The sequence below is a fragment of the Corylus avellana genome, chromosome ca10, assembly GCF_901000735.1.
Source record: "Corylus avellana chromosome ca10, CavTom2PMs-1.0".
In the NCBI taxonomy this organism is placed as follows: domain Eukaryota; kingdom Viridiplantae; phylum Streptophyta; class Magnoliopsida; order Fagales; family Betulaceae; genus Corylus; species Corylus avellana.
This window is the reverse complement of record NC_081550.1, coordinates 2,489,124-2,500,223: the sequence shown is the minus strand read 5'-3', so window position 1 is coordinate 2,500,223 and position 11,100 is coordinate 2,489,124. Positions and strand designations below refer to the sequence as shown.

General features: G+C 34.8%; 2 protein-coding genes across 2 annotated transcripts; both read right to left on the bottom strand.

Annotated features, from left to right (window-relative positions):
* Positions 1–37: 37 nt before the first annotated feature.
* LOC132163827 (NAC domain-containing protein 1-like) lies at positions 38–1,320 on the bottom strand. Its single transcript, XM_059574208.1, has 3 exons — positions 1,002–1,320; positions 579–892; positions 38–484 (listed from the first exon to the last, which is right to left on the bottom strand). Exons 1-3 carry the CDS (start codon positions 1,318–1,320, stop codon positions 38–40), a joined length of 1,080 nt encoding a protein of 359 aa, XP_059430191.1.
* A 1,649-nt stretch (positions 1,321–2,969) lies between these two features.
* Positions 2,970–3,999, bottom strand: LOC132163824 (NAC domain-containing protein 58-like). The gene is made up of 3 exons (XM_059574205.1): positions 3,660–3,999; positions 3,232–3,512; positions 2,970–3,128 (listed from the first exon to the last, which is right to left on the bottom strand). The coding sequence occupies exons 1-3, from the start codon at positions 3,997–3,999 to the stop codon at positions 2,970–2,972; spliced, it is 780 nt and encodes a 259-aa protein (XP_059430188.1).
* Positions 4,000–11,100: the final 7,101 nt, after the last annotated feature.

Below are 11,100 nucleotides of genomic sequence, written 5' to 3'. Positions count from 1 at the left end.
AATCCCTATAAGATATATAATGTTAAACCAAAATCTCCTAAATTTTCATTTCATCAATTACAACTTCTAATTCATATTTAGAGAAGAGTGGAAGTTTCGGGGTTCGGACACCATTTGAGTTGCAAGGTGGCAAAGACGTGGATGATTGATAAATCAATTGGGATTGTCGTGGAGCATCAATCGAGTTGAAAGGTGGCAAAGATGTGGAGGATTGATCCAACAGTGGAGCATCAATTGAGTTGCAAGGTGGCAAAGATGCGGAGGATTCACCTACATGATAAGTTCGATAATACGACGGAGGTGGATCAATCAATTTGGACTGCTGCGGTGCACCATTCGACAAAGATGGGGTGGATTTAGCTGCCTTGATCACTCTCACTCTCTTACGATCTTTAGCTTCAATATTGGCTTTGGTCCTTTTGGATTTTGGTTTATTTAAATATACTTTCTTCTTATAGATCCTGCATAGAACACAGTCGTCTAGCTGGCATGGATAATACAACAAAATTTACTTAGTCAGAGAAATTAACAAAATGAAGTTGGAAATTAATTAAGCTTAAAATAAGAAAAGTACATACTCTCATGATGTCTTTGGTTGGCCTGAGAGGAGGAGGATTATTGAGCCTATATTCACGCATAATCCAATTGGTCTTCTGACCCTTTGGAGGTTCTCCTTTGTAGAAAACCAGTGTTTTAGAAAACCCAATAATGGTGTTTACCTTATCTTTAATTTGCCTCTCAGCTCCAGTTGCCTTCCAGTATCCATCACCCGCTGATCGCCTTGGACGAAGACTTCCTCTTGGGTACTTTCGATATCTTGGAGTAAAATAGTACCATTCCTTAATTTGATCTTCATCATCTTCATCTTCAACTCCACAATGTTTGTACGTTTCTTCAATATAGAAATGTTAACAACAACTCATTAGAAAAACAAAACAAAAACAAAAAGATCGAAGAAGAAGAAAAGGGATTTTGTTTGAATTGAAGAAGAACGTACGTACCTGCAAGAATTTCAGGGCTGTGGAGATATATGTCAATGTCGTTAATTATCAGGTCTTTTGGGAGGGGCCGGTTAAACAGCTTGGGCTTCAAGTACACCTCAATTAGCACATCGTCGTCGAGATAGAACCCATACCCAGGTGGCAGATTTCTGAAGTACTCCTCGTCGTCATCATCGTCAACTCGATGTCTCTTTCCATGGCCAGTTATGTCTAAGTCGTACATGCGACGACAAAGAGAGGACTGATCATCTACAGCAGCGTCGACGGCAACTGCTTGCTCTCGCTTGATATTCTGCTTCCCATTCTCAACAATCTCCATGATAATTTGACTTCTCTCTCTCTCTCTCTCTCTCTCTCTAGTCTCTGCGGCAAGGCTACTGAAGAAGAATTCTATAAAAGCGCATATATATATATATATATGGGTTGAGAGTTGTAGAGTACTCTCATCTCTTCTATGTAGACTTGTATTTGAATATAAAATCCACTTCAGATTATAATTATTAAGAGTTATATTCAGAAACAAACATGTTTAATTGTCAATTATAATATTGATATTAATCATTTATTCACTCTCAGAAATTGCTATTTTTTCTTCTTAAATATCCAATATTGGTGAATTTCAAAAAGAGTTGGACAAAAGATAAACATTAAAATAATTGGTGATAAGATTTCTATCTCCAAACTGATTAACCGATCAAATTAAGATATATATGACAAATTAAGATATATATACTTTATTAAATGAACGAACTAAGATATATTAGTCAAACAATTTCAAACTAACTAATTGGGATATTGTACATATTATTGATTGTTTGGAATTGCGTTTTTTAAAAAATTGCAATATGAAAACGCATATTTTTCTAGGTTTCAAATGGCAGATAAGAATCTACTTTTTTTGAAAACGCATAATTTTAAAGGTTAAATCGTGATTTTGCTAAACACTTAACTCTGTTTTAAAAATCACTTTTTCAAATAGTACGTACATTTTAAAATCGCACTTTTTGAAATCGCAATCTCATAAATTAAGTAAATTAAATAGCACAATTTAATATTCTTAATTAAATACTCTCAACCTCTTATTAGACCGGGTTGAATTTTTTACTTTGGCTTTTAAACTGCAAATAAGTCACAAACAATTCAAATTGATTATTTAGTTTTAGGCCATATATCCGTGTAAATATTATAACGTTTTTTTTTGGCTTTTGTTAAATTTTTCTATAAATGTTGAAACCTAGAAACAATTCTAAAGTTCAATATATATAGTTTGGCATATATAAACAATTCTAAAGAAAATAGGAATTCCATTCTTTTATTAAGTGGAAATGCAAACTTTAATAATTCAAGGTATTCAAACGTCTCTTTCCTCTTTCATTTTATTTAATAATGGTGGGCTTCTGTCATTCTGTGAGGTAGCGGGTGCTTGAATATCAAGATATCCTGCACACAACACAAGATATGAAATATATAATAACATCCAAGTAGAAAAGGCAAACGGGATTTCCCCTTCATTCTTGCTCTTTTTTTTTTTTGTTTTCCCAATTATTATTATTTGTAACTTACACTCTGTAGAACATTATTAGCCACCACAAATAATATTTTTCACATGAGTAAAGAAGGAAAACCACAGCTTAGTAACACTAAAAGCATTTATTATTTATGAAAGGCATTCTCAACAACATCAAACTTTTTGAAAAATCAACCATCATGAGTCCTCCAAATTCAAATGGCTGATTTTAAAAAAAGTTGGACAGGAAAAAAGAAAGAGAACCAAGGGAGAAGGACATTTAGACTTTCTCCAAAAAAAAAAAAAACCCCTATATTATGTAAAACCAATTAAAACCTCCAAAATTTTCCTAAAATGAAGGTCTATCATCAAATACAACTTGTAATTCATTTGCAGAGAAGAGTAAAAGTTTCGGGGCCCGGGCACCATTTGAGTTGCAAGGTGGCAAAGATGTAGAGAATTCACGTAAGTGCATGATATCGATCGAACGACGACGGAGGTTGATGCATCAATTGGGCCTGCTGCAGTCCACCATTCGACAAAGATATGGCGGATGTAGCTGCCTTGATCACTACCCCCTCTTTCTTCTGATAGATCCTGCATAGAACACAGTCGTCTAGCTGGCACCGATAATACAACAAAATTTAATTATTAGTCAGAGAAATTAACAAATTAAAGTTAGAAATAAAATAAAGCTTAAAGAAATTAAGAGAAGTAACATACTCTCATGATGTCATTGGTTGATCTGAGAGGAGGAGGAGGATTGAGCCTATATTCACGCATAATCCAATTGGTCTTCTGACCCTTTGGAGGTTCTCCTTTGTAGAAAACCAGTGTTTTAGAAAACCCAATAATGGTGTTTACCTTATCTTTAATTTGCCTCTCAGCTCCAGTTGCCTTCCAGTATCCATCACCCGCTGATCGCCTTGGACGAAGACTTCCTCTTGGGTACTTTCGATATCTTGGAGTAAAATAGTACCATTCCTTAATTTGATTTTCATCATCTTCATCTCCAATATATAAATGTTTGTTCATTTCTTCAATATATAAATTAATGTTAGCAATTAATAATTCATTAGAAAAACAGAGCAAACAAATCTTGATCAACGAATACTAAAAAAGAAGCGGAATCTTTAAGAAGAAAGAAGAACCTGCAAGAACTTCAGGGCTGTGGAGATATATGTCCATGTCGATGATCGGGTTTTTTGGGAGGGGCTGGTTAAACAGCTTGGGCTTCAAGTACTCCTCAATTAGTACATTGTCGTCGGGAAAGAACCCATGCCGTAACCCAAGTGGCAGATTTCTCCTTCTCAAGTACTCCTCGTCGTCATCGTCAACTCGCTGTCTCTTTACAATTACCCAAAGAGAGGGCTGATCATCTACAGCAGAGTAGACGGCAACTGCTTGCTCTCTCTTGATATTCTGCTTCCCATTCTCAACAACTTCTCTCTCTCTCTTGGTATTCTGCTTTCCATTCTCAACAGTCTCCATGATAATTTGACTTCTCTCTCTCTCTGGGCAACTGAAGAGTTCTATAAAAGCGTATGGGTTGGTAGAGTCTAAACGGATGACTATTTATCATCTCTTCCACGTAGACTTGTATTTAAATATAAAATCCACCTCAGATTATAATTAAGAATAAATTCAGAAACAAATATGTTTAATTATCAATTATAATGATATTAATCATTTATTCACCCTCAGAAAATGCTATTTCTTTCTTCTTAAATACCCAATGGTGAATTTGAAAAAGAGTTGGACAAAAGATAAGAGCACTCCTCTTCCACCCTCACCAAAACCATTTTTTTGTTATTTTGGTGAGGTAATTTAGCAAAAGTGGTGTAAATCTTCACCTTATATATATATATATATATATATATATATATATATATATTTAAATTTTATTTTATTTTTTTATTATTTTTTTTTAAGAGAATCTTTCATGTTCATTCATTGAAAAAAGATTAAGAGTATAAAGTTATTACACACGTCATAAAGACAAACATAAAAATCTTACAATCAAGTCTTATCTATGACTTCAACATTCGCTAACCCATGTCCAAACTTCAGTTATAGAACAGATCTACTTCAGACAGACTCAATCTAATACATAGGTAGCCCATATTTCTAACATTTATTTTCTCAGCCATAAGGGCAAAACCCTCACACTAAAATTAATTCTCCTCGACCCGAAGGCCAAGACAAAAACCCAACCGATTCTGGTGAGGCGAAGAGTAGCGTAGCACGGTGGAGGGCGGACAAAGGCAACACAGCATAATAAGCAAATGGATGGCCGGAGCAACTGGATTGGTTGTGAAAAAAAAAAAAAAAAAAAAACTGAAAAAAAGGAAAAAAACAGGAAGGGGAGCGGGAGGAAAGAAGTGTGGAGTAGAGGGGAAAGGAAGAGCTCTTTCCTCCCCACGGGTCTGGTTTTTTGCATTTTTTTTTTTCACTTTTCAGGCTCACCATTGTAACCAAAATAAAATTTAGTTAAAATGGAATGAATAAAAAATAATATAAATTTTCTACATCCTTCCCTATTCTTTGAAAAAGTAATATATATATATATATATATGAGAATATTTAAATAGAATAGTGAAAGTTGATAGTTAAAATAACGAGACTGCTATGAGTGCTTTAAAGAAGTTAATAGTTAAAATAGAGAAAAGTATACTTTAATTATTTTGGTAGGGCTACTCTATCTCCAAACTGATTAACGAATCAAATTAAGATATAGATGATGACATCAAATATATACTTTGCTAAATGAACCAATTAAGATAAATTAATCAAACAATTCCAAACTAACTAACTGATTGAGATGTTGATTATTTGGGATTTTGTTTTTAAAAAATTTTGATTGGTTGATAAGGATGTGCTTTTTATGTCCTTACTAAATTTTTATTGTTCTCTCCTTTGGTAGTCGGTTATTTAAAACCGCTAACTTCCTAGGGCAGTTTCGGTTAGAGGTTTTACGGGTAGGGCAAAATTTTGGAGGGAGAAGCAAAATTTTAAAGCCCAAGATGTATTTTCTATTAATAAATGTATTTTTTATATTAATAAATGTTCCCAAAATGTTCCATATTTTTGGGAATATTTTGGCCCAAAATGATTAACATAAGCCCAAAAAATAGGCTCATTGACGGTCCAAAACACTTAAAAAGCCCAAAAGCCCATATAAAAAAAGCGGTTATAAAACTGTCGGTTATTGGTTTAAATAACCGCCTATAATAAAATAACCGCTAACCGCCTAGGCGGTTACGATTATTAAAAATAGATAACCGCCCAAGGTGGTTGCGGTTAGTGATTATAGCCAATAACCGTTGGTTATAACCGCTTGAGCACCCCCTACTCTCCGTGAACTATTTTCAAAAGCACCCAAAAATTACAAACAAAAGAGACCACCCAAAACTTACAAACAAAATCAACCACCGAGAAATAAGAACACCCAACCACACAAGCAATTTCGCCACTCACAAGTAATACCCAACTTGAAACACTCAATATTTCTATTACCCATTTTTCCAATCAAAGAAAAACCGATTTCTAAAGAGAGAAAGTAAAGGGATAAAAGGCACCAAACTTATCGGAAAGATGGTTGCTTTGGGCTGAGGAGGTGGTGGGCTTTTAGGGTTTGGCATTGAGTGAAAGGGCAAATCGGAGGTGCCTTTTTGTCATTTGTGTTTTTTGTTTTGTTTTTTTAAGTAAGATCCGATGCTTTCATGTTTATTGCATTTGGTATTTTTAAACGATGTGCCATTCTCTTATTAGATGCAATAAAAATACAGTTTACAAAGACATCCTCAAGAAGGGCTCTCTATTGTTATTACACACCATTGGTTTTTACCATTTCAAGTATTACCTTTCTTGAAGAGTGTGATTCTTTATTATCATTCCTTGATTATGAAAATTAAAGTACTGTTTCTGGTAAGAGGGGTGATACAACCACAACACACACTCAACCAATGCCCAACTTCTCTCATACATGTCATTTAAAAAAAATTAAAAAAAAAAAAAATCAAACTTGAATTCAAAACATCAGCCTCGTTGTCTTCACTCAAAACCCACAAACCTCTCCCTCCCTCGCTCACCCTCTCTCTCACTCTAGCCATCGGCGTCTCTCACTCCACCGGCGTAAGGTTCTGGCCACCCTCTCTCTCACTCCACCGGCCACAGGCGACGAAGGTCTCTCTCTTCCACTGGCGTTGAAGAACGCTCTCTCTCTCCTCTACCGGCGGTAAGTAGTCAATCTGTTTCCTCTACAAGTTTTTCTTAGGTTAATTTGTTAAACACCTCCAAACCTGCAAAATCTAGGGTTTTCTTTGATTTGGGCTTTTAGAAGAATTTTGGTATTTATGAACACAGTTCTTTGAAGAAGGTTGAAAGATTTGGGTATGCAAGCCCTAAGGCAGTAGTTATTCCTGAAAAAAAAAAAGAAAAAAAAAAAGAAAAAAAAAAAGCTCTTAATTATATTACACTACAGATTACACCAAACCGTGTATATATATATATATTCCGCTAGTTTAATTTATTAATGCTCCTTCTGTTTTCTTTTCTTAATTTATTCTTGTTTATGGTTTGTTAAGTTTAACAGCAAGCACTAATTACATCATGTTAATTTATTCTGGTTTATGGTTAGTTTATACAATAATATTTTGAATTATGCATTAGGTAAGTGAAAAAGTTACTCATTGTGGCTGCATAAATGGACAAAAACGGCGAAGTTGAATCTTTATATACATGTATTCCAAATGATGAAGCTTTGTTCAAGCAAGATTTCCCTCAAATAGGTTAGACTTTTAATCTTTTGTTTGGGTTATCATTTCGCTTTTACTCCTCTAGATGGCTTTTAACTTTGTATCCCTTTTTGACAGATGTGGATGAAGAAGTTGAAAAACCAAATGAATTAATGATCACTTATTCAGATGAAGAGTTGGATGTGGATGAAAAATTTGAAGAAACAGAGATGAGTGGTGGGAATGAAAGAGTTGAAGAACCAAGGATGATCGGTGAGAATGAAAAAATGGAAGAAATGGTTGAGTTAATGACTTTTAATTCACATGAAGAAGTTATTTCCTATTATAAGGCGTATGCTAAGAAAGTTGGTTTTGGTGTGTTAAAAAGAGTTATTAAGAAGAGACCAAATGGTAATCCATGTTACATTGTCGCATTCAAGGCGAATTTAAGCCATGTTTGTATGTTAATAATTGTGTTCTTAAAAGTGAAGGTGTTGTTTCTACTTATCGAGTGATTGAAACAGATGGAAACATCAACAAAACATTTGATGTTTTCGTCAACAACGATGAATTTGAAGTGAAGTGTACTTGTGCATTGTTTGAATTAAAAGGAATAATATGCAGACATTCCATTGATGTTCTATTTACGAACAAAGTTACAACGTTGCCACCAAGATATATTCTTGATAGATGGAGGAAGGATATAAGTCGAAAACATTCGAGAATTAAGAGTAGTGATGATGTGTTGGTTAGTAACTCTACCGCCCAGAAATATGACAAATTTTGCAAGAATTGTGAAGAATTAGCATCGCTCACATCCAATAATGAGGAACAATTCATGGAAGCAATGAAAAATGTTGATATGTTAAAGGAGAAATATCATGCCTTAACGTATGCTGCGCCCAATCAATGTGATGAAGTAATTCCAACTTGTAATGAAGTCATTCTAAGTAATGAGGGCACCACGGTGCAAGGTGAAATGGTGCTTACTCCGATAAAGGCTAGAAAGAAAGGAAGGCCACCCGTACTACGAATGGTCCCAGCTATAGAAAATGTGACCAAAAAGTCACAAGGTAAGGCCTCAGTGATAGAAAAAGTGGCTAATAAGTCATAAGGTAAGAAATCCCAAGGACGAAATAAGCAACAAAGTGACACCGCTGTGAACAAGAAGGGGAAAAAAAAAAAAAAAAAAAGAAGAAGGTACGCAACCTTATCAATTTACTTGAAAATCAATCATTTTCTTAATTGTAGAATTTACACAAATATTTATTAATTGTAGAATTCTGAAGCAACGCAAGATGGTCTCAACACTTCCCAAACTTCATTGCCTCATACAACTCGAGTGATTAATGTGACGATTTACATGATTTTGGGTGCACATCATTTCCTCAAATATTATTTTTCATTTGTTTTATTTATTATGTAGGGTTCTATCAATGTGGCGGAAACAATGGTTGATCCAATATTTGAGTTGTCAAAATTGATCATCCAACACAAATATGAAGAAGCCTTCGTCGCAGCCTTCTGAATATCTGATGTGTCTATTATATACTGGCTATGCTCTCAGGTTTATATATATATATATATATTAAAACTAGGTTGCTTACATTTTTTTTTTAATTTTTTTTTTTCAATTTCTTATTTAAGTTGATCTACTGTATATCTTGCCTATATATCTTCTTCCATTGAGTCAAGTAGTATTGCTTCACCTTTTGCCATATCTAACCTACGGTATCAATATCAACATACCCTACACATTTGGTTGGATGATAGGCGTCGCCAATACTATAATTCCAACAGACCCAATGATTGCAATGCATGTACAGCCTATCTTCAATGAAGTTTCTACCATACTCAATCAGCGACAATGCTTACCTATGATTATTTGTGATAAGCTTTCAAGTATCCGCTCTCTAATACATGTCATTATGTCCAAGAGCATGTAAAATTTAATGCAATGTGATGTTGGTATATTTTTTGAGATATTGTCATGTAACTGTCTTTTTGGGAAATGATCATGTAATTTCTTCTAATGGTCATGTAACTTTGCCGTTTTTATGCAATGTCTTCCATTGGTTGTCTTTTTGGATTGATCTGGATATGGATCTGATTTATGGAAGTCTACTTGTCCGACTTGTTCTATAATTTGAGACCATTTAGGCGTTTACTTCCAAGTATCGGATATGATTTTTGGATCGGAAGTCTAGTGGTCGACTTACATAAATCTTTTCTTTTCTTATCTTCTCTCTTTGCTGTTTTTATTTTATCCCTTTTGGCATAGTGAAGATCTAGAACAAATGGAATCAACAATTAATTAGTTGTAGGACCAGAAGCCCCCCATAGAATGAGAAGGATGAGGCTTCAAGAAAGGAAGGGTTTCACCCAGTACAGGACAACCGAAACTCCACTCTTGGGACAGGATCAACCCTCAACAGCAATGGCAAGAAATGGTTCATAATGAGACCCAACACAAATCCGAACGTACCAATTATAGTAAACATTTTGAAATTAAACATTTGTACTAGAAATTAAACGTTTATAGTACACATTTTAGTCGCCCCAAAAACACAACTACAAAAACAATAAAAAAATCTAGAAAAACGCAAAAAGTTGACTATGTGTCTTCAAAACTTTCACTTGCATCTCATACCAGCCGGGTTGCTTCAATCTCCAACTTAGCCTTCAAATATTTCACCTCATTATTCAGCTTTTCATGCCTGCAATGCAAGCGATAAATAAATTTCAATAAAATCACAAATAATGGGCAAATTCAATCACAAGGTTATGTTCTTGTCGTTTGTCATTGGTGTAAATTAAAGAGTTTTCAGTTATTGGACTTTTATTTTATTTTATTATTATTTTTTTCATTTGTGTAAACTGTAAAGCAAGTTTGGAGAATAATTTCTTAATCAAAATCACTCAACTCCTTTGTTAAATTTGGCTTGCACCCACATTGCCAACGACAAAAGGTTGGCATCCCTCTCTTTGTGGCTATTTTTTTTTTTCAAGAATAACCACTGCCCCAAGCCGGCCCCCAAGGCTTGCATACCCAAAATCTTTCAACCTTCTTCAAGAACCTCAATAGTGTTCATAAATACCAAAATCCTTATAAAAGCCCAAATCAAAGAAATACCCAAATCAAAGAAAAACCCTAGATTTTGCAGGTTTGGAGGTGTTTAACAAATTAACCTAAAAAAAACTTGAAGAGGAGAGAGATTGACTACTTACTGCGGTGGAGGAGAGAGAGAGCATTCTTCAACGCCGGTGGAGGAGAGAGACCTTTGTCGTCGGTGGCTGGTGGAGGAGAGAGAGACTAGTCGCCGGTTAAGTGAGAGAGAGGGTGGCCGGTGGCGGGAGTGAGAGAGAGGGTGAGCAAGGGAAGGAGAGTGGGAGAGGGAAAGGGTTCATGGGTTTTGGGTGAAGACAAAGAAGGTGTTGTTTTGAATTCAATTTTGAATTATTTTTTATTTTTTAAATAACATGTAGGAGAGAAGTTGGGTTTAGGTTGGGTGTGTGTTGTGACGATATCATTTTCCTTCTGGTAAAGTGGCAATTAGTTATCGAAAGATGAGATACACTTCAAATCATGTGGATTGAGATCTATGAAAACTAGATGTGATCATAGTAGTTATTAATTTCTCGTTAAAAAACTAATGCCTTAAGAGGCTAAACTATGAGGCGCCTCGCGGCGTTTAAATACAATGGCCGAACCTTAATTCCACCGAAGTTTCACTTGTATCAAGTAGTAGCTAGGCAGCAAATAAAATAGAAATTCCAGTTGAATCAGATAAAAACCAATTTCCTAAGCCAAAGAAAATAGGAATTCCATTCTTTTATTAAGTGGAAATGCAAACTT

Bases quoted from the DNA above. Each gene is read 5' to 3' on its own strand.
- LOC132163827 (XM_059574208.1), bottom strand. From the start codon at position 1,320: ATGGAGATTGTTGAGAATGGGAAGCAGAATATCAAGCGAGAGCAAGCA. The intron at 893-1,001 runs GTACGTACGTTC...TCTATATTGAAG, and splicing joins CAGCCCTGAAATTCTTGCAG to AAACGTACAAACATTGTGGA. The intron at 485-578 runs GTATGTACTTTT...TATCCATGCCAG, and splicing joins CAACCAAAGACATCATGAGA to CTAGACGACTGTGTTCTATG.
- LOC132163824 (XM_059574205.1), bottom strand. From the start codon at position 3,999: ATGGAGACTGTTGAGAATGGAAAGCAGAATACCAAGAGAGAGAGAGAA. The intron at 3,513-3,659 runs GTTCTTCTTTCT...TTGGAGATGAAG, and splicing joins CAGCCCTGAAGTTCTTGCAG to ATGATGAAAATCAAATTAAG. The intron at 3,129-3,231 runs GTATGTTACTTC...TATCGGTGCCAG, and splicing joins CAACCAATGACATCATGAGA to CTAGACGACTGTGTTCTATG.